Here is a 19,727-nt window from a genome sequence, read left to right on the forward strand (position 1 = left end):
CGGGGGCATCGGGGGCATCGGGGGCACCGAAGCCATCGGGCATAAAGCACCAACTATGCGCATGGCTGGGACATCCTGCTGTGCCCGAGGGAGCTCTATCTGGCTTCAGCACATTCGCCAGACACAGCTGCACCGGCTCCGCTTTCGCCAACGGGACAATCTATTGGGGCTCACTCGAAGATACAGAGTCGGCAGAGGGATAGAGCGTGGCAAAGGTGAGATAGGAGGTGTGTCCTCGCACCTCCTTGGTGATTCTCGAAACGAGGGCATCCTTGGAATTGCGTTCTGATTTCTTGGCCCCGTCATCGCCAAGCAGCTTGGGCTCGCTATTCTCATCAAGCGACGACTTGCTCTCGTCCAGCTTGGATGCCGAGGGCTCGTCCGGGTCGTCCATCTCCTTTCGCTTGACGCCGACAGACACAGGTCTCATGTCTGGCAGCAGCGACGCAACGACAGAGTGAACTTCGTGCGGGCGGATCAGCACTTCCATCATGCGAATATCTGATGGGACAGAGGACATCGGTCGCAATGCGTAAACGGCATAGCCAGTGTTCATGTACATGAGCCAGCGACTCAATCGGCCCTCACTTCACTCCGGTGGGTCCAGTCGCCGGAGCGTTTACTCGTGGGAACACATCTCGGCACCGACGATCGGCCAGACATGACATACCATTGAACCCATGCTCGGCCAGAGCCTTGCAAGTCTGCTGCACTTGCTCGATGCACGGACTGAAGCTACACAGTCGACCGATCCGGTTGGACTTGAAGGCGGCCTTGGCCGAGGCAATCGCTTCCCAAGGCGCCGGAAGGTCCAAGAACACTATGAGCGGATTCAGTCCGAGCATGGTTAGTGGGTACCATATGCCAGTCTCTGGAATATGGCGAGCCTGCGGCTCTGGGACGGCTGGCCGCCCAGCAGGACCAATCCTACCTGCAGTGACTCGGTTTTGGATGCCAAAGCCGTCCTTGCAGACATCGCGACACTCCACCGTAACAAGATGCTCCAGTTGGTGGTCCGCAAACTCCTTCGTAGCTTTGGCAGCACGCTCCTCGTGGTATTCAAAGGTGAAGAGGTGGCCGGATGGTGCAATCGATCTGGCAATCGAGTGGGAAAACGATCCGCTTCCCGTTCCTGAAGACGGAGTGCACGAGTCAGCGTCCCGGCCGAGTATCACAACCGTGGCCGACTCGATGTCGAAGCTGCTCGGGGCTTTGGGCCTAACCTGATTCTATCATCTTGACCCCTGGCTTGAGCTGCAGGAACGTGCTCACGAACGAAATATCGGGCATGTACAAGATCTGGGTGCGGTGAGGCAGGCACAGCGTCCATAGCTCGGGTGAAGGCTGAAGCAGATAGATGAACCCGCGGCCGGTCTTGGACGGCATCTGCAGACACCACCGGACAAGGCATCTGTGAGTATCGAACGCATTCTTGAACTCGGCGAGCGCGCGGCCGCTCCGTCTCACGACATGCCAATGTCGCAGCTCCGAGAGCCAGAGCAATGACATACTTTGGTGCCCCACTTTTGTCCGATCATGTCCTGGTGCTTGAACTCGCCGAATCGATTCTGCAGCGAGCCTTCCTGGCTCATGGTGAGGATGCACATGGACTCGGGGCCCTGCGAGAACGGAGCTGTGGGTCAGCGCTGTGCTCATGCTTCAGCCGAGGACCGAGATCGAGAGTCTCACTGTGCTAGCGTGCATCATCCGCAGGCCACAGGCCGCAGTGAAGTGCCCGCTGATTTCGGTAAAAGGCTCGTTGAGGGATGCATCGGGCTGCAGCATTGCGCCGCCTGGTCACTCCAAGCCCAAGATCGTACCATGTAGCAGAGGACCTTGTCGCCCAGCTGAATCTCCCGGTTGAAGGTGAGGAACGACATGATGGCTTGGCGTGGCTGCGGGGACTACGACGGTGCTGGTGGGCGGGTGTCTGAGTTGTCGGTGTCGGCGTCCGAATCGCTCGTATCGATGCCGGTATCGATGCCGGTATCGGTGATGATCTTGCTGATGGATGCTGGGCGGGTGCTGGGCAACAAAAAATCGCCGTCGTGAGCCCGCTTCATATGCCCGCAAGGGGGCATATGAACTGTGCGCGTTTCGCCGGCGCAGATCGCACTTTCCCGCCTCTGCCCTGCCCCGGCCTGCACGGGCTCCCCTCGCGCCGGCCAGATCAGGCCTCCTCTGCTCGCTTGACCAGGCCCAGCCGTCTTCGATCGACACCATGGCGGGATCCGCACCTCCACAAATGTACGTCCGCTGGGCTGCCTGTGCCAGGGTCTCGCCCGTCGCTGACCGCCGCACTGGACTCGAACCGGACCCAAGCTGGATGTGGCCCTCGCAGCATGACTCTCGCACGCTGCCCTCTGGCCTTTGCCCTCTGCATCCCCGCCAGCCCAGAGACTGCCCGCATACTGCCCGCATACTGATGCTGAGTTTGTATGCTTCCCGATGGCAGATCACGAAGAAAGCTGTTCGACAGCCTCGGCAGCGTCGCCGACGACTTCCGGTTTGATCAGACCACCAGCGATCTCTTCCAAAGGCACGCTACCGAGCTGCAGCAGCTCCTTGATTTCTACAACCCATGCACCGACGATACGCGCAAGCAGTTCAAGGGCAAGAAGATCGAGTTCCGGGATCCAAAAGAGGAGAGCTTTGTCCTCAAGCTCTCGGCGCTCTGGGGCCTGGACGAAATCAAGAGCTTTGAGATTCATCGTAGCTTTATGAAGTACGAGATCCGGACGACCATCTCCATCATCCAGAATCCCAACTTTGACTTTTCGTTTGGCAGTGAGGAGCTCGTGGACGCCGCCACGCATTTTTACTTTGAAGAACGGTGCTACACCTTGCGGACCATCAGTGCTCTCCTGCGCATCGCTTCGGGCGACAGCGACCTGGCCCTGGACCTGGTGCGCCAGATCATCGGCCCTCCCGACCAGGTCCATGAGTCGGCCTTCGTACAGAGCCTGCTGAAGCAGCTGGAGTGGTCTTTCACAGCACGCATCCCCTCCCACATCGAGGGCTCTGGCTCGCGCAAGTATGTCTGGGCCAAGCAGTATCTGCACGAGCAGCGCGGCCTCCTCGAGATCCTGTTCTTGGTCTTTTACGATCCAGCAATCGCCACCTGCCCCCCCAAGTTTGTCTGCCAACTCGTCAAGCTCTTTGCAAAGTGCCGCTTTGGCAAAGAACAGCCCAACGCCGTGCTCTTTGACGACGAGGCCCACGCCATCTGGGACCACGTTGCACACTTGGCGGTTTTGATCTCCATCATGATCCTTGATCTCGGCACCCTCGTTGGCTTTCGCGGCAATCTCCCAGATGCCCCTGATGGCGAAAGCCTGCTTCAAAGCCCCGAATGCATTGCCGATCTGACCCGTTTCTTGATCGAGTACGAGACCGAGTCTCTGGGCGACACTGCCGAGGTGTACGGGCCCGTTTTGATGGCGTTCTCGTCGTTCTGGGCACGTTTATCGTTTGCGCTTGAAGAATATTGTCCGGACGCCTATGGAGGATTGCTCGACTCCATCATCCTCAGCGACCGACAGCGCAGCATCCCCAGGGACAAGATCTCGGCCCTGCTGATGCAGCGGGCGTATAGCAGCCAGCTGCACGCCGTCAAGTACATCAACCACTCGCTCAAGATGTCAATCTGCTACTCATCCGAGGACCACAGCACCGATGGATACAAAAGTGTCCTCAAAGAACTCTTTGTTCTCTTTTCGGCATGCTATCCGGTCCAGAACTTGCCTGATTTCGATCTCCTGATCGAAACCGTCTCGCTCATTTACTCGGGATTCACGGATATATGCACGCAGTTCTGGGAAGTCCACGTCTTTGACGAAGATACCCGCCATCTCTATGACGCCGTCTCGTCCCGCTTTCCCGTCAATGCGCTTCCTTTCCTCCAGCTGGTGAACTCGTTGGTGGCATCGCCTGAGCACGCCTACAACGTCTTTGACGAGCTGCAGCATATGTCTAGGTTCACGGAGGTGGCCGACGCCACCCTCTTCGTCGGCCAGGACCTTAACCAGATCATCACCAAGACTGGCGACCTGGACACCAGCGAGAAAGGATACCCGCTCTATCTGACAAAATACGCTCACGATGTGGCCCCCGAGTCACAGGGCCGGCGGGTCTCGCCCGCGAACCAGACGCCGCTGGTGATCCAGTGGGCTGCAAACTACTCGGCATGGCTGTTCTTCATCGATGTGATTGTCCGCTTTCTCAACACCCCAGCCTCGCTGCACAGCGACGATCAGGTTCAGGTGATCGTCGCCATCGTCAAGCTTTTGTGCACTGTCCTCAAGCACCTCGAGCAAGCCCCGAACGACCAGACCGCGGTCATTGAGCATCTCCTCGAGTACCGCGCACCGGTCACGATGGGTGCCGAATCCCGTCAAGTGTTCAGGATGCGCGGATCGGATCTGGTCGCGATGGCCTGCAGCCTCATCCGCTACGCCGGAGCCATGTCCAAGCCAGCCAAGGAGCTGATTTCCAACTCATTCGCGCTCCTAGCCATTCTCCTGCCAATCTTTCCCGAGGATGTCTGGCGCCATCTGAACCAGCAGGCCCTGCTCCCGCGTTCGCTTGCCAAGGGCGATCGCCTGGCCACGGGCGCTGGCTCTCCTCCAAACTTTATGCAACAAGTGCTGCTGCCTTTGGAGAAGGCCGCAGGCTCGTACCCGACCACGCTCAACTTCCTGCAGCTCGTCGAGAGCTTGCTGCTTGAGGCCCAGTCGCACCCACTTGTTGTCCCCGAAGTCATCAAGATCAAGGCCGACGTGCTGCTCTCGGCTATCAAGTACATCCACGGAGAGATATTTGCGTCCTACAGCTCATGGCGATATGTCAAGGTTCTGCAAAAGTATCAGATCGGGCTCTCCATCACCCGCATCTTCCACCTGATTCTCCAAGACACCACAACTGTGGCCTCTGCATGCGAGGGCCTGGTTCAAGCGCCAGAGACAAAGCACCGTCCCGAGGTCTATCTCGGGGTCTTGCAAGAGTACCTGATCCAGACCTTCCTGGATCACGGCAGTGCCCACCACTTTGGCTCGAACTCGTACCTGGTCAACCCCCTGCTCGACATCATTGCCCTTGGGTATCAGTATCCTGAAGATCTGATGCGACGTAGCCGCATGGCTGAGTACTCGGTGGTGGAACAGTCCATCGCCGAGGCTCTTTCGGTCTGCGAAATCCTCCTGAAGGTTCGCATCAAGGCATCGGCCAAGGACGGCCGCATCGGCGGCGACAGGCGCTCGTTCCTCGAGCACGCTTTATTGGACAGGCATGTCTGGTCCGATAAGGAGACCTCGGAACTCGTGTGTGTTCTGGCATCGTACATTCACTATGACTACTCGATCACAATTCCGCTTCTTGCAACCAAGGTAGGCGGCTGTTGTTTAGGAGGCGGACCAGGCAGCAATTCGGCTCATCGTTAGCGGCACTAACGCAGTTCTGCACACATACACGCACTTCCTCGCCCTGGTCGACAGATCCTTACGCTGCTCTGTGCGATCGCATCGGACTGGGAGCCCCGTCCCCCTTCGTTCGCTAGCTACTTTGGAGACCACGCTCAGATCATCGTCAACGCCTTCCTGGAAAACCTTGAGGATGACATCGTGCCCAAAGCCGAGCTCCAGCGCTCCATCTTTGACTTTATCACTGGGGTCGTCCAGACGCAGCCCGGCCTCACAACACTGTTCCTCAAAGGCGATCATCGAGGCGCGCCTGGCTCGAACGAGCCCGTAGACAAGCTTGCCCCCAAGCCCATCCTCAAGCAAACCATCCGGGTCGACGAAGCCGTGTCGATTGCCAAGCCGTTGTTGTACCTGCTCAAGAACTGGCAATTCAACATGGAGCACAAGCCGTCACTGCTGCCCTCGCTCATGCGGCTGCTGGATGTCCTATGGCTCAACGCCCCGGATTTCGAAGCTCTGCTCAAGCTGCTCCGACCCAACCCCGAGTTCTGGCAGTCTCTCTTTGGCATCCTCGAATCTGACCTGGACACGGCTGAACGCGTGGAGATGCTCGATATTCCAAGCATCAGCGACAGCGACCGAGTCAATATCAAGTGCTGTGCTCAGGTCGTCAAATCGCATGTGCTTCGACTGCTGGCTTCGGAGATCTATTTTGGAACGACCCTGCGGAAAAAGACCGCCGGTTCGGGACCGGCCGACGCAAGGGATGTACCGCCGACAACGCTCAACAAGGAAGTGCTGAACATTCTCAAAAACTCGGTGATGAAGAACATCACCACCTTCCAGATGGGCTTGTCGCATGACCCGCAACCTTACCTGGCATCCCTCCACATTCTTGAGGAGGGCTTCAAGCGTCGACAGGCCGAGCTCGGCTTTGAACGCTGCCTGCGCTTCCAGGACTTCAAGGTGCTCACCTGGAGCGATCTCTTTGACGCAGGCCGGAACTTTGGCAGCTCGTACGTCTACGATATCGAGATTTTCAAGATGAAGTTTGATAGCCTCTCGCCCAACGACGAGCACGGTTTGATCCTGACGACATCGCTCATCAACCAGGTCTGGTCCCAGGCCGACGCTGAGACGATCCTGTTTGGCTCGTGGAAGTTCCTGATCGATGTGCTGTGCACCAGCCATGCATCCTGGGTCTGGACTGCAGCATCACTGCAGAGCACGACGGGCATACAGGAGTTTCCTCTGGAGGTTTTGATCCAGCGGGCCACGGCCGAACTCCAGAGCCAGGTTGAGCGCTCAGAGGCCATCTATGCTACCCACCGCTACAACCTGGGGCAGCTTGTGCTGTTCCTGACCCAGACCTGGGTCTCGGGTCTGGGAGAGAAGCTCTGTGCCGGAATCGGCCGCGACGACAACGGCGCACTGTATTTGAAGAAGACAATCAGCCTTGTCGCGCAGATGAGCGACTGCATCAACAACAGCGCCAACCGCATGCTCGACCAACACGGCCGGTTCCTGGAGCAAACCTTCCACACACCCGTGGCGGCTGCGCTGCTCGTCACCCTCCGACAGCTCTCGAGCAAGAAAAGCGCCATTCCGCGCGAGTCGCTCCAGATCCTGGGCGAAACCGTCACGGGTCTGTTTGCGCCGGTGTCGGACGGCGTCGCCAGTTTGCTGATGGTATATCTGCAAGAGGACCTCTCGGCCTTTTGCAACGATGCCCTCTCGGTGTTCCTATCATGCCTTGTGGAGCTGGTCCGCTACGACACCCAGAGCCGCCAGCAGAGCGGCTATTCGTCTCGGGGACTCGAGTTCTTTGTCAAACACCAAACCATTCCTCTACTGCTGCGGTCGTTCTGCAAGTCTATGGCCGTTCCGACCGACCAACGACCAGTTCACGGCGAGCTCTTCCTGAAGGCACTGCTTGGGCTCGCCGAGCCACGGTCCGTGGCCGAGCAGCTGGCGTCGGAAGGCATCATTGGAGCCCTGACGAACAACAACTTCACATCCGCCCTTACGAACGTCAACTCCCAAACACCCAGCCACGGATTTGTACCGGTGTACGTCGCTCACGGACACGAGCGGAACCCATGGCATCAGATCTGGTGCATGATGATCCAGGTCACGAATCGACTACTAAGACACCTGGCCTCGAGCCAGCAGTTTGTGCAGGGCGTGATGAGCTTTGTCCTGCTCTACTGGGGCCCGATCTCGTATGCCCTGGACTTGAGCGAGACCAGTTTCCGAAAGGACCAAACCATTGCGCTTGGATGGATGGAAGAAGTTGAGCGAATCACCGAGCTCTTCTATCTGCTCACAACTCCGTGGACAGTGATGGCCGACGAGCGCCAAGCACACGAAGCGCACGGAGCGCACGGAGCACACGGAAACAAGAAGCGGGGGACAGCATACAACCAATATGTCATCAACTGGACGGCATTCGAGGCCTATCGCGTGCTTGCCGTGCAAATCCTCAAGACTATCACCTTCCTCTTCACGCACCCGAACCATTTTGCCAAGCGAATCCAGCACGAGCGCGCTGGTCGGGACGACAGCGAGCCGCTGAGCCAGTCCATGTTCGCTGCCGGCTCTATCCAATCTGCAGTGGCCGAGGCTGCCCGCCCTGCGCGTGCGACCCGCCGAACCGAGAGCCTGGAAGAGTGTCTTTCGACGGTGCTGCAAATTGTCCGCAACCTCGTCGCACATCTGCGTGTCGTGACCGATGCCGACAGAACCATTCTCGACCCGCGCAAGCGCACCAACCCTGACACCACCCTGATCGACGACTTTGTGACGGGGCTCAACCAGAACGAGCGGCCGTACACGCTGCTCTTTGACATCATCGAGTTTATGATTGACTTGGTCAAGAACCTGATGGAAAATACCGGGCAGAGCCAGCGGCTTGACGCCGACGCTGGACGAGCAGCGCCGCTTGAGGTTGTGAAGCAGCTCGTGGCTGCTCAACCCAAGAAACATGGCCGGAATCTGGTTTTGACGATCGAGGCCTGTCTGTTTTTGATAGTGAGCCAGCTAGCCAACCTGCTGGCCGATCCCGATATCGAGATGGCTGCCAAGAAAGACGTCTACCGCGACACGGCGCACGATCTCGCCACGATCTTTGCAAGTGTCCAGCAACGGCTCAAGGATGCCAAGTCGCCGGGCGGCCGAAGCCCCTCGGCGTGGTGGCCGGAGGAATCGCAAGCACGCACCTCGGAGATTGTCAAGTTCCTGGAAGGCTTTGTCCGGCAACTCAACTCGATCGGGCAGAGCATCCCGCGCCGCACCGACAGTCATGTGTTTGACCTGCTGTGATCTGATCTGGGCAGCCGTCCGTTCTTTTGCAGCAGCAGTGGTCACCCAAGCCGGTGCGCATGGCCAGCGAGACGGTGTTTTGCAGCCCGTGGCCAGCAAGCAAATATATGATTCGTATCCATTCATGCGGCAGCAGCTTGTGGGAGGGAAGCAGTGCTGCCGAAATACCATTCGGCGCGGGGATGGAGGTTGGACACACGATCATGGCCTTGAAGGCGACCCGCACCGTCCCTCGCCCAACCTTGAGGTCGGCTGCCCCACACAATCGAGCTGTCCCCACCTACGGGACGATGCAAGGACGGCACTGCTGATCTCGGTGCGAGGCCAAGCGCCTTGCCACGCCTCCCGCCAGGCACGACCACACCAGGCGTGGCGCCGCGCCCGGAACAGGGGGCAGGGCGTCCGGGCCTGGCAGACGGGCAAACCATCGTCCACTTGCAGCCAATCACGCGGGCTGCGTCTGTCTGCCTCTGCCGCGCGATTGGCCCAAGCTTCGCCCGCCCCCTCGATGGTTTGAAAGTGGTTCCGTTGTTGTTCGCCGCCTGCGCCACCCGTGACCGCATCCACCGGCATGTGATTGGCCCAAGCATCGCCGCTGCGCCACATTTGTTCTCCGCAGTTCCAAACCGGTTCGTCAGCAGCGCTGTGATTGGCTGCATTATTCTTGCGGATCTGGGCACAAGTCGCTCGTTGCCGACGCCGCCGACGCCGCGCACCGCCGCCATGCGGCCTCGTGGCGGCCTCGTGGCGGCCTCGTGGCGGCATCCGGCGATTATATATTTTGGTCGAGCTGCTCCCCCCCCCGGATCCCGCCTGCAAGCAACCTCCCCTTTCTCTGCGAGCCCATCCAAGCTGTAAATGAACATTCCGTCACCCCGCATTCCCACTCCTATCTGCAAACAGTACAAGACATGAAGTTCCTCTTCCAGGACGAACTCGTTGCCAGGGGCCAGGACCTGCCCCCGTGCTACTCCGACGACGCTGTCGCCGAGCCATGCTGGGACCCGCTGCAGCCTCTCCCTTTCACCTTCGAAGAAGAGATCCTGGCCCTGCCCTCGTATGTTCTCTCCAACCTCAGCCAGTGGGGCGTCGAGCCCGGCGTCAGCACGGCGCTCAGCTTTGGCTTCCGCGAGGACCAGGGTATGGTTCGCGTCTTCGTCTCCAACGCCGCGCACCCGCCGGTGCCGCCCAATTCCCGGGCAGCCTCGCCACAAGACCCCGCAAAGGCAAAGCCCGCGAGCCTTCTTGGATCGGTGCTTCACAAGATGAGCTCGCTTGTCCACAGCGCCTCTGTCGAGCCCCACGAGCACGTCGCCTTCGTGTGGAAGCCCTGTCGAAACGTTAGTATCCCCCGGCTTTGCCGTGCATTTTCCGTCTGCAACATCGCTGGAGCTCGTCTCGCTGCGTCACAGAGTTTCGGTGGCTCACCGCATTTTTATCATCTTGCTGTTGCTGCATCATGTCTCTGTCATATAGCTGCTGGCACGTAGCCCCTCGGTCCTGTTCACCAGCCGACTCGGCGGGCCCGTCTCCCTGGTCATCACACCATATACCACCATACCTCTCGGCGATCACGCTCTCGATGGCCACCCCAACGCCGTCCGCCGCACCATGAGCTCGCCATTTGCCATCGACCAACCCCAGATCCAGCTGGTCAAGCCCAAGATGTTCTCTCGACAGCACGACTTTACCATCGACTCGGCCACATACTCCTGGAAAGTTTGCTGGAGGGGTGCGAAGCTCGTGCAGACCGTGGCGAATGCAAGTCATGTCGTGGCCATCGTGCACGCCGCTCCTTCGTTTTCAACGGGCCAGAAGATACTGAAGGGTTCCATCGATATCTTCGCGGCCGGCTTCCACATGGTCGATATCATCGTTGCGTCCGCCATGTGCACCGTGGTTGAAGACTCCCTCTTTTGTGTCGCCGCTCCCGAAACCTGCTACTGAATCCATCACTCATCCCCATGAACGCTCCTGGCGACTTGATGGACAAACCAGCGGGGCGACACAAGCCGATTTCCAAGAGTGGCCGAGAAATCCGCCGACCTCATGCTGGGCGTGGCGAATCGCCCCCTTCCCTTCCTTCTTTGAATCGCTGCGGTGCATGCGCTAGCATCCTTCCACTGCAACTCATACCCACTCATCATGTTCACCCTCGCTCGCGAGCTACGTTGGATGAGGTGCATCAATAAATTGCGTGTTCAAAAAAGCGAGCCAGTCATATCCTTCCAAACGCAGAGTGTGTGAGAGCATGGAGGGCGATCGAGAGCGCACTGGGCGGCTCTGTCATAATTCAAAGATGCTGCAGCGATGCGGCGGCTCACTCAGAGCGCACATTGCACACACTCTCATCAGTTATCCTGCAAGTCATCGACAGGCCCGTCTCCAAGGCTATCGGCATCGTCGTTTGCTGGTTGCGGGTAGCTAGTTACGGCCTGCACATCGCCGGCGTCGCGGGGCGAGGTGGGAAGCGGGTCTTGTGTCAGAGCGTCATATCCGTAGGTCCGCCTCTCGAGACCCACAGCTTCGTCGTCCCCTTCCATAGCGCGATTCGCATGCGAGTATTCGCTGCTGGCCATTTCAAACTGCGGGGCCGGGTAGCGCTGGGCCTCGCGCTGGGCCTCGCGCTGGGCCTCGCGCTGGCCATGTCTCTTGTCGTGCCGCTTGCCCGGACGATCGTGCTGGCGTCCCTTTCCGTGGCCAGGCTTGCTCTTGCCCCGATGGGCCTTGCCCTTTTGTCGGGGACGGCTTGATTTGTAATGGACTTTAGGCCCCTTGTGGTGCTTTGAGGGACTTGATTTACCACGAACGCTCGGGCGATTGGAAGTCGTGTCGTTATTCGCCGGGAAATTCAAGTAGTTCATGCGATACTCTTGGATCCGCCGATACTCGATGGCCTGGCGGAGCTTCGTGCGTCCCTCCAGGTACGGCTGGACATCGGCGACTTGTCCGACGGTGCGATTGTTCAACCAGATCGGCTCGCTATCGCCATGGTGGATCAGGCCCCTGTGTGGCTCTGACGGGATCTTGATCATCTTGTAATCCGCATTTGTGTCTGGATTCCGCCTGCCGAAACCTCGGATCGAGAGCGGGTGTGCTTCGGTGTTGAAGACGTAGTTCTCCAGCGGAACAACGTCGTCGTCGCAGAAGAGCAGATAGAGGTACTTGAGGGTTTCCGCCAGGAAGAAGGACTGCTGCAAGTCATCGATCGCATCGACTTGGTATGGACTGTTGATGCCCTCCTCGAATTGGGTGACGATCTCGCGCACGGACTTCAGGCTGAAGTAGCCTGCTTCGGCTTTGGTGTACTTGTCGAGGTTCTTTGGATCCACAAATGCCCCCCCCCAGCAGGCGCAGTTGGTATCGTGTGCGACCGACAGCCAGAGCAGCCAGAAAGGTATGTGAAATGTGAATAAGACAATGTCCCATCGAGAGCCGATGCGTCGCAAATAGCCCTACAAGAGATTCTCCCTCTTGTCTCCCTTTGTCCAGCGCCGCGGAGCACAGTATCCCATACGCAATACAGCATATGGCGCACAGCGCATCGACTTGATGAGCGAATGCTACCCCTTTGCAGTGCGCCCCTCCCCACGAACTCGACTGAGCCGACACTTTCAGCTGCAGTGGTACTGGCTCTTCACGCACGGATGCGGACGTATCAATCAAGCTCAGCAGCAACTCCATACCTGCACGATTTCCCACCCCCACTCGCGATACATCGGGTCATGGGAAAAGCGCCACATGTAAAAGAGCGACTCGACGAGCTCCGGCCGTTGATAGTATCCGTTCGACATGCTCATCTCGAGATCCTCGGCGTTGACGCTATCGGGGGCGATACCCGACGGCGACATCTCGTAGGCTCGGTAGCAGGTTTCGGTGATGCGCTGGCCGGCATCGAGCTGGGTGGTCCAGTTTCCCTTGCGATGAGCGAGCGCCCCAATCGCAAACATGCCACCAGCAAAACACGACTATGGCACAAGGGTTGATGAATAAGAAGCTGTTCGGAGACCGTGTCGAAAGAAATGGGTATGCGATCGCAGACGGGGGGGGATAGCGGAGCCTACCAGGTGCTCAAACATGTTTGATGTTGACCAGCGGGACGAATCGTTGCCCCAGCGTCTCTGATTCGAGATGTAGACTTGCTCGCTATCCGGTGTGACTCGAAGGAGCTGGTCCGTAAGATCTCTCGCCATGGCCAGATAGCGATCCCGATAAACTTCGTGGCCGGTCGACAGCCACAGCTTCAGTGCATATTCATAGAAAGAATCGCTCATGCCGGCGATTCCGTAGTATTCTGAGAAAGCACAAGGCAAAACGATTGAACGCATGTGAGGAACATGGGCTTGTTTCGTCCGAGGTGAATCTGCCCCTGGGCAGCAGCAGGCCGGCATCGCCGACCCGCCGCCAAAAGGCTGGGGCCAGCGATCGAGTGCGCTGGCCACGCATCAGACCTACCGTCTTGATATCGCAGCGTATCAGTGTAGTAATTCATAGGAAATAGCCCTTCGACTGGCCGAGTCGCGTTCTGCAGTTGTTCCCATGCAAACAGTGCTGCGTCTGCATAGCGACGGTCGCCGGTAAGATCTGAGAGCTGAAGGAACTCGAGTTGGAGCGTGCCCGCCTCGGCCAGGTTCGAGATGGAAAATTCGTCGTGGGAGTCTGTCGCTTCGCCGCTGCAAGGCGTTGGCAGGCCGGTCAGTCGAACAAGACGAAGAGGAGCGAGCGATGGCAGAACGCAAGAAGCGCATCCCTGTCAGTGCCATGATCAGCACGTCCCAGCGCGATCTTTTGCATCCCACCCGAGCCTGATGGATATCGTTGTGGTGAAGCCGTCCGGCCCTTGCCCGCGAGACGGCGTGAGCGGCTCCGTCAATATGATGTCTGCAGCCGAGACGGCATTGCGACCACGCACCTGATTAGATGGACCTTGTTGAACGGAAGTCCCGACGGGGTGTCGAAGGCCGGCAGCAGCCGATCGGCGAGATCCATCGCCTTCTTCAGGAAGGCAGGGTCGCCCTCGAGCTCGTAGATGCTGAGCAAACCGCCCAGAATGCGGATGGTGGTTTCGAAGGTGCTCACAAAGACAGGGATGTCGAAGCGGAGACCCTGAAGCGACAGCGCCTTGGCCTGCTGGAACTCGTCCGCCAGCCCCATGATGTAGAGAGTGTCCATGGCATCGACCGGGGTGGAGAAGAGCGAGTAGTTGCCATACCAATTCTTGAATGACTTTGTTTGGGGTCGCAGCTCGTCTTTGCCGGCGGCATAGAGCATGTATCCGTCCCAGGCATGCTTGGTCATCTAGGAGAAGTGAAAGAGCCAGGGTTCAGTGCCGGCGTTGTCAGCACCGCGAATGTAGGGGAAAGACATTCGGAGATTGAACGGACAAGCCCGGAGGCGAGCGCAGGATGAGAGCGACGCTTTTGAGCGTGGTGTCGGCGTCGGCGTCGATACCGATGGAGAGGAAGTGCCCCCGTCCTGAATCGACATGGCGGCAACGAGCACAGCACGAATGCGAGGCAGCTCGCCCCGCCCCTCTTTGCATCGGCCGATGAAGACCAGATCTGCGGCGCGATCAACTCACATTGCGGACAAACGCCATTTTTTCAGTGTCGTTGAAGCCTCGATCGGGACCGAGATACGGCGGCCACATATACCGCTGCGATGATTTGGTGCCGGCGGATGCTTGCCTCTGGCGAGAGCCTGACGGGCTGTTGGATGACGGAAACAGCACAGTCGAATAGGCATCGCCGAGAACCTCGGCCAGACCGGCGCGCGATGCCTCCAGAGAAAAGACTGGGCCCGAATGCGATCGCATCCGGAGGAAAGCGGCGATGGCAGCGAGGACCAGGACGGCGAGCAGCAGCCGCCGTCGTCCGGCAGAAAACAGACGGGAGGCCCGGCCAGTAACAGGCAGCATGGCGTCGAGACGAGGCGGGCAGCGAGGGCTGTTGGGTTCCCAGCGCGAGCGATAAAGGACCAGGGCGGACGAGCGCTGCAACGATGCGTCGAGCAAGCAGAGCGGAGCCCCCGTCTGAAGGAAGAGATGCAGACCAGGGCGTTTCTGTCGGCAGGACAGGAGATCAGCAACGACGACGACGACGACGACGACGACGAAGCCAGGGCAATGCCGACAGAGGGAAACCTGGCGAATGGAACGCTGGTGCGCACACATGACGGTGGTGGGCCGACCCCATTGGCCACGCGGGGTACACCACTGTACGAGCGAGCGCGGGACAGGCGCGGGACAAGGGCGGGACGAAAGGCAAAAAGACGGGAAAGGCGTCGGTTGGACCAGGCGAGTCAGGCGACAGATCTGCTCGACGGCGATGCGAAACGCAACTCGTGGCGCTGTCGATATCTGGCCTGGATGCACATCCGATCCGATCCATCCGATCCATCCGATCCATCCGATCCGCAACAGGACACCGGCCTGGCTCACCCCCGGACACGCTATCTGGCCAGGGCGGACGATGGATGGGTGTGTATTCAGGACCCAGAAAGAAGCGACAGGCCTGGCTCGAGACTGGCATCCCGTTTGCTTCGGTCTTGTCAATGTGCATGTGCATGTGCATGGTCGAATGCAGGCAAGTGGATGGAATGCAATAGCTCGGCATCGGGAAGCCGCCTGGTTCACAGCACAATGCCATCCAGATCGGAAAACGACCTGGCCGCCAGGACCGGGTTCGAGGACTTTCTGTTCGGCCGCGGCGGGGTGCGGGCGCCCTTGGGAGGTGGGTTCTTGAAGAGCCGGTCTTCGTTCCCGACAACGCCGACCCGGACGTTCAAGTTGTGCAGCGCCGGAATGACCCCGTTGCCGAGGAGAACCTGCTCGAGGCTGTTGACGAGCACCTGCACGCCGGAAGTGAAGCCGACGCCGTCAAAGGCGCAATGGCCTCCGACCGAAGTGGCATCGGCCGTCAGCTGCTGGTTGATGACGCTGTCGCTGATGCCGACCTGTTGGGGGAGGGAGGAGGGAAGGCAGGTCAGGAACTAGAGACACAATGCCGGCCCATCGAGAGATTGATGCGTTTGTCCGTTGCGGCGTGTATACATACCGTCCGAGCCTGCTTCTCATAGGCCTTGATGCAGTCCGGGATCGAGTTCTGCAGCTCAACGAGGTCGTTCTGGGTCGACTCCCAATGAACCCGGAAGGTCTGCAGGAACTGGCCCTGATCCGAGAAGGCCACCTGCGGGGGCATGCCGCCGCACAGCAGCAGCGCCCCGGCGTTCTTGAAGTTGGCTCCAAACTGAGGCAGGAAGAACCCCGAGAGCAGAAGCGAGCCGCCAGAGACGCCGGTGAAGAAGACCCGCGACGAATCAAAGTTGATGTGCTTGGGCAGCTCCTGCTGGATGAACTGGTTGATGATGGCCGAGTGCAGCGGGCCGTCGGGCCGGGTAAGACCGCCGCCGCCGCCCCATCGTCGGTTGTTGTTCTGTTGCGGCGACTGGTTGTCAGCGCTTTGATCGGATTCATCGCCGACCCAGACACCCGCCGGGCGACAGCTGAACAGGCGGCACCGACCGATGCACTCTGCCTCCTCTGCCTCCTCTGGCTCCTCTGGTTCCTGCTTACCGGTGCGAGCAGAGCAACTCCGATAAGGTCACTCTGGCTTTGCTTGTTTGGGAACGTGAAGAAACCCGAGCCGCCGTCGCCGTGGAGGAACACATGCACGCCGAGCCGACCACTGCCCGAAGACGGCGAGCCCTGGACAACGGCCTGGCTCGGAGCGTTGATGCGGAATCGCACCGAGACGTTGCCCAACGTCACGGAGTCGTCGATGAAACGAAAGGCTGACGAGTTTGTGCCCTTGACGCTGTTCTTGCCCGAAGAAGAGGCCGCTGCTGGCTTGGGAAGAGCCGAGGCCATCGAGCACAGACCAAGAAGAGCCATCAGGCCCAGCAGTGCAAACAGTCCGGTCCGCATGGCTTGTTGGTTGCGGGATCAGGCAGGTGCTGGATAGGATGCGAAGCGATGGAAGATGCAATGCGATGCGATGCAATGCGATGCGATGGGCGATACAACTGCCTCGGATGAACGGGGGGATGCTGAGCAGGGCAGGGCTCGCCAGAGCAGCACTGCCGGCCCGGCTGCGAGAATATATGCAAACCGCATCCCAGAGCAGGCCCAGGCACCTCCAGGCGCCTCCCCAGAGCCGGGGCAATGGCGCCGGCCCGTGGCCAAATCCATGACGACGCGAACGCCAACGGCGGCGCCAGGCGCGCAGGGCGTTCGGCTGAGGAAATCGCGGTGGGTGGGCGCGATGGCCAGGGCTCGACAGAAGCAGGACACTCCTCTCCCGCTGGTCCTGACCATGGCATGGCCGTGATGGACGGGCGTGTTGGTATGGAGTCAATGCTGGGGAGGGCGGCCCGTCGCCTCGATTGGGCCGTCCTATACACACTCCGAGACCATCACCCCCATCTCCTATGCATTCAGCTTGACGGGCGCCTCTGTTTGCTCTGTGGATCGCAAAGCAGCGCAAGTGTAAGTAGCAGGCGGCATCGGCGGCAGACATCAAACTAGCTCCCCTGTTGGAGCCATGGACTTACTCGGCTCGGTCTGCAGGCCCTGTGAATAAACGCACAAACATCAGTACGTCGCTGTCGTCCAGAGATTCGCCGCGGACTCTCGCCCAGTCTTCGGTATCTCGCTCCCATCCCTCATAGCCCACGCGCAACCAAGGGCCTTAGCTGTCAATCAGGGCATGGCCCAAACCTACTCCAGGCATAGTCGGCTCCTCCGTCGACACCGAGGGAAGCACAGGCTCTTCCTGCAAGTACGACGGCACTTCCTCCTCTTCAAAGTTCAGCTCGTCTCCCAAAGCATCCAGCTCTAGAGGCGGTCGTCAGATCCACAGAAACACGTTAGGCGGTACGGCCGTCAGATCGTAGCTCAGGGATCTTTATGCTACAGTCCAGCGTACCTGCTTCCAGGTCATCCTCGTCGATGCCATCTGGCAGGTTGTACGAGCGGCCGATGGTCTCTTGGATATCGTTGGCCTGGTCCATCAGGTCTTCGAGTTCGTCTTGCATTCTCTACACCATCGCGCACAATGACAATACGGCAGAATTGTGCAAGGTAACATGCATGTAAGTTGTGGCAGCATCGGCATCCAGCTGTCGGTGCACTGTGAGCTCGGCATCCAGCTGTCGGTGCACTGTGAGCTCGGCATCCAGCTGTCGGTGCACTGTGAGCTCGGCAGTTGCCCCACCTCGATTTGATTGATGTTGATTTTTTTGTACTGCTGTTTCAACTCCTTGTTTGCGCTCTTCATGCCATCGACAATGACCATGGTGTTTTTGAGGTTTTCGGTGGTCATACTCGCTGGAAACAGTTGGTCCCGCCCAGCCAGCCAGCCACTCGATAAGTCAGCCAAGCGAAACCGGAATACCGCTGCCGGATCGGCCCAATGCTGCGGCACAAGCAGGACAACTGGCAATGCACAAGCCAGTCTCGCGACCAGAGGTATGGAATTGACTGGATGGTGGCTAGGCCAGACGACACCAACGGGCTGCTGGGTATGCATACCTTGCTCCATGTTGAAGGATTGCTGCATCATCTGATCCCGCTGTCCTTCGTACCTGGTGGAAATCAGGCTCGGTGTTCAGACGAAAGCATCGGGCAATCCGAGACAGGCGATATGGGGCCGCATCATCTCGCTGGCGCTACCGTGAGCGTCGCTGGTATTGCTCCATATCCGCCGGTCCCCTCCCAGGCGGCATATCTTCACGACCATCGTCTGGTATCCACTGACTCACATTTTCTTTTGCTTGAGGACACGGAGAGCCTTCTCCTTGACGACATTCTATGACAGACCCATACGGAAGGAAGGGGGGGTCGATAAAGGGTCAGCCACTCTGTCTGCACCAAGGCCGATGCCAAAATACTGCGACGGCCGTCATTGATTCCGCGCGGCCCATCGATGGTACATCATGCAATCCAGGGCCATCGGTGACCAAAAAGAGAGAAAGGACAATGCAAGATGGAGGGAGGGGGTGCAATCGGCTGCGGTGGGTGAGATAAGGCCGACTCACCTTGGCAGGCCCGTCCCGCATCTTGTTCATCTGCTCTCGGTATTTCATGAGCTCGGCGTCCAGCTTCTTGATCTTGCTATCGATCGAATCTACCCGGCCGTCAGTCTGGTGAAACGAGCAGCAGAAGGATGAGCGAGAAGGCGGAGATGAGTCGCTCGGTCTTGGCCAACTCGAGTGTCCTGGCGATCGCCAGCCCTCCGTCGCAATGGGAAAACCAAGCCGAGTTTACGAGTGCAGCATGGGTGAAGGTGCGCCAGTAACACCGCAGACCGAGTAATGTCGAGCAACGAAGAGATAGCCGGGCAGGCAGATAGACAGACAGACAGATAGATGCATCGACAGGCAAGTGGCAAGTGGCAAGTGGCGAGTGGCAAAGTCCCTTCGCAGAGGATATGCAATCGACTGCTCAAGACGGGGCACGCACAGCTTTGATTGCATCGGCCAGGGTGGCCTTGGGAGGCTTGGGCTTGGATGTGCCAAAGATGCGGTTCATTCTGGGGGCGCACAATCGGGGAGCGAATACAGCCGCTCTGGGGGTGGGGTGGGGTCGATTTCGATGTTGTTGACGGACGAGGAGCAGCTCGGGGTGCCGGCGGGCAAGCGATGCGAGGGAAAAGTCCGATGGCAGGCGGGCCCACGTGAGGGCCAGGGCCGGCAAAGCCAGGACGGAAACGCCAAGGAAACGAGCCCAAGACCAAGGTCCGTGCCCCACACAGGCTTGCATCGAGCCGGCCGAGACCCCTGCCACGTTTCTCTTCTGCGAGCGAGCCCGTTGCACTTCGGACAGAGGCGGATGATCTTTGTTGCGTTTTTATGACCAGTAAAGGAGGGTAAATGGGGGGGAAGGGTGAGGGGCAGCAACACCGAAACGCCCAACAGGAGCGGGAATCAATCGCAAGGGCAAAGCAGAATGCAGGATGGCACGGAGGGAATACAAAGATGTGCAGACGGAAG

At 59.0% G+C, this 19,727-nt stretch overlaps 6 protein-coding genes across 6 annotated transcripts; 2 read left to right on the plus strand and 4 right to left on the minus strand.

Annotated features, from left to right (window-relative positions):
• Positions 1 to 20: 20 nt before the first annotated feature.
• On the minus strand, positions 21 to 2,015 carry BJ171DRAFT_499017 (tRNA methyltransferase complex GCD14 subunit-domain-containing protein). The gene is made up of 6 exons (XM_053110426.1): positions 1,821 to 2,015; positions 1,512 to 1,619; positions 1,224 to 1,386; positions 932 to 1,132; positions 671 to 820; positions 21 to 501 (listed from the first exon to the last, which is right to left on the minus strand). Exons 1-6 carry the CDS (start codon positions 1,878 to 1,880, stop codon positions 161 to 163), a joined length of 1,023 nt encoding a protein of 340 aa, XP_052968252.1. The 5' UTR covers positions 1,881 to 2,015; the 3' UTR covers positions 21 to 160.
• Positions 2,016 to 2,155: 140 nt separating this feature from the next.
• Positions 2,156 to 8,976, plus strand: BJ171DRAFT_42435 (nucleoporin subcomplex protein binding to Pom34-domain-containing protein). Its single transcript, XM_053107662.1, has 3 exons — positions 2,156 to 2,247; positions 2,456 to 5,384; positions 5,493 to 8,976. Exons 1-3 carry the CDS (start codon positions 2,222 to 2,224, stop codon positions 8,736 to 8,738), a joined length of 6,201 nt encoding a protein of 2,066 aa, XP_052968253.1. The 5' UTR covers positions 2,156 to 2,221; the 3' UTR covers positions 8,739 to 8,976.
• A 582-nt stretch (positions 8,977 to 9,558) lies between these two features.
• On the plus strand, positions 9,559 to 10,950 carry BJ171DRAFT_597845 (uncharacterized protein). Its single transcript, XM_053114783.1, has 2 exons — positions 9,559 to 10,078; positions 10,215 to 10,950. Exons 1-2 carry the CDS (start codon positions 9,650 to 9,652, stop codon positions 10,683 to 10,685), a joined length of 900 nt encoding a protein of 299 aa, XP_052968254.1. The 5' UTR covers positions 9,559 to 9,649; the 3' UTR covers positions 10,686 to 10,950.
• BJ171DRAFT_597846 (glycoside hydrolase) lies at positions 10,951 to 14,849 on the minus strand. The gene is made up of 6 exons (XM_053114784.1): positions 14,320 to 14,849; positions 13,651 to 14,036; positions 13,194 to 13,411; positions 12,803 to 13,032; positions 12,425 to 12,706; positions 10,951 to 12,058 (listed from the first exon to the last, which is right to left on the minus strand). Exons 1-6 carry the CDS (start codon positions 14,653 to 14,655, stop codon positions 11,090 to 11,092), a joined length of 2,421 nt encoding a protein of 806 aa, XP_052968255.1. The 5' UTR covers positions 14,656 to 14,849; the 3' UTR covers positions 10,951 to 11,089.
• Positions 14,850 to 15,356: 507 nt separating this feature from the next.
• Positions 15,357 to 16,780, minus strand: BJ171DRAFT_42476 (uncharacterized protein). Its single transcript, XM_053107686.1, has 3 exons — positions 16,312 to 16,780; positions 15,794 to 16,171; positions 15,357 to 15,692 (listed from the first exon to the last, which is right to left on the minus strand). Exons 1-3 carry the CDS (start codon positions 16,660 to 16,662, stop codon positions 15,369 to 15,371), a joined length of 1,053 nt encoding a protein of 350 aa, XP_052968256.1. The 5' UTR covers positions 16,663 to 16,780; the 3' UTR covers positions 15,357 to 15,368.
• A 383-nt stretch (positions 16,781 to 17,163) lies between these two features.
• BJ171DRAFT_580256 (Snf7-domain-containing protein) lies at positions 17,164 to 19,266 on the minus strand (the record flags this gene model as incomplete). The annotated part of the gene is made up of 9 exons (XM_053114030.1): positions 17,164 to 17,198; positions 17,289 to 17,307; positions 17,459 to 17,571; positions 17,663 to 17,774; positions 17,951 to 18,063; positions 18,268 to 18,320; positions 18,498 to 18,544; positions 18,774 to 18,878; positions 19,198 to 19,266. 9 exons carry the CDS (start codon positions 19,264 to 19,266, stop codon positions 17,164 to 17,166), a joined length of 666 nt encoding a protein of 221 aa, XP_052968257.1.
• Positions 19,267 to 19,727: the final 461 nt, after the last annotated feature.

This window comes from Polychytrium aggregatum, assembly GCF_025602895.1.
Source record: "Polychytrium aggregatum strain JEL109 chromosome Unknown BJ171scaffold_12, whole genome shotgun sequence".
NCBI lineage: Eukaryota > Fungi > Chytridiomycota > Chytridiomycetes > Polychytriales > Polychytrium > Polychytrium aggregatum.

Excerpts from the sequence above, each read along its gene's own strand:
- BJ171DRAFT_42435 (XM_053107662.1), top strand. The coding sequence starts at position 2,222 with ATGGCGGGATCCGCACCTCCACAAAT. Across the intron at positions 2,248-2,455 it reads GGATCCGCACCTCCACAAAT|ATCACGAAGAAAGCTGTTCG; the intron begins GTACGTCCGCTG and ends TCCCGATGGCAG. Across the intron at positions 5,385-5,492 it reads TTCCGCTTCTTGCAACCAAG|ATCCTTACGCTGCTCTGTGC; the intron begins GTAGGCGGCTGT and ends CCTGGTCGACAG.
- BJ171DRAFT_597845 (XM_053114783.1), top strand. The coding sequence starts at position 9,650 with ATGAAGTTCCTCTTCCAGGACGAACTCGTTGCCAGGGGCCAGGACCTG. Across the intron at positions 10,079-10,214 it reads TGTGGAAGCCCTGTCGAAAC|CTGCTGGCACGTAGCCCCTC; the intron begins GTTAGTATCCCC and ends TCTGTCATATAG.
- BJ171DRAFT_597846 (XM_053114784.1), bottom strand. The coding sequence starts at position 14,655 with ATGCTGCCTGTTACTGGCCGGGCCTCCCGTCTGTTTTCTGCCGGACGA. Across the intron at positions 14,037-14,319 it reads AAATGGCGTTTGTCCGCAAT|ATGACCAAGCATGCCTGGGA; the intron begins GTGAGTTGATCG and ends CACTTCTCCTAG. Across the intron at positions 12,059-12,424 it reads GGGGGTGGGAAATCGTGCAG|AACCTCGACAAGTACACCAA; the intron begins GTATGGAGTTGC and ends GTGGATCCAAAG.
- BJ171DRAFT_499017 (XM_053110426.1), bottom strand. The coding sequence starts at position 1,880 with ATGTCGTTCCTCACCTTCAACCGGGAGATTCAGCTGGGCGACAAGGTC. Across the intron at positions 1,620-1,820 it reads ACAAGGTCCTCTGCTACATG|GGCCCCGAGTCCATGTGCAT; the intron begins GTACGATCTTGG and ends CCGTTCTCGCAG. Across the intron at positions 1,133-1,223 it reads GGTCAAGATGATAGAATCAG|GAACGGGAAGCGGATCGTTT; the intron begins GTTAGGCCCAAA and ends CTCCGTCTTCAG.
- BJ171DRAFT_42476 (XM_053107686.1), bottom strand. The coding sequence starts at position 16,662 with ATGCGGACCGGACTGTTTGCACTGCTGGGCCTGATGGCTCTTCTTGGT. Across the intron at positions 16,172-16,311 it reads GAGTTGCTCTGCTCGCACCG|AACAACAACCGACGATGGGG; the intron begins GTAAGCAGGAAC and ends TCGCCGCAACAG. Across the intron at positions 15,693-15,793 it reads ATGAGAAGCAGGCTCGGACG|GTCGGCATCAGCGACAGCGT; the intron begins GTATGTATACAC and ends CTCCCCCAACAG.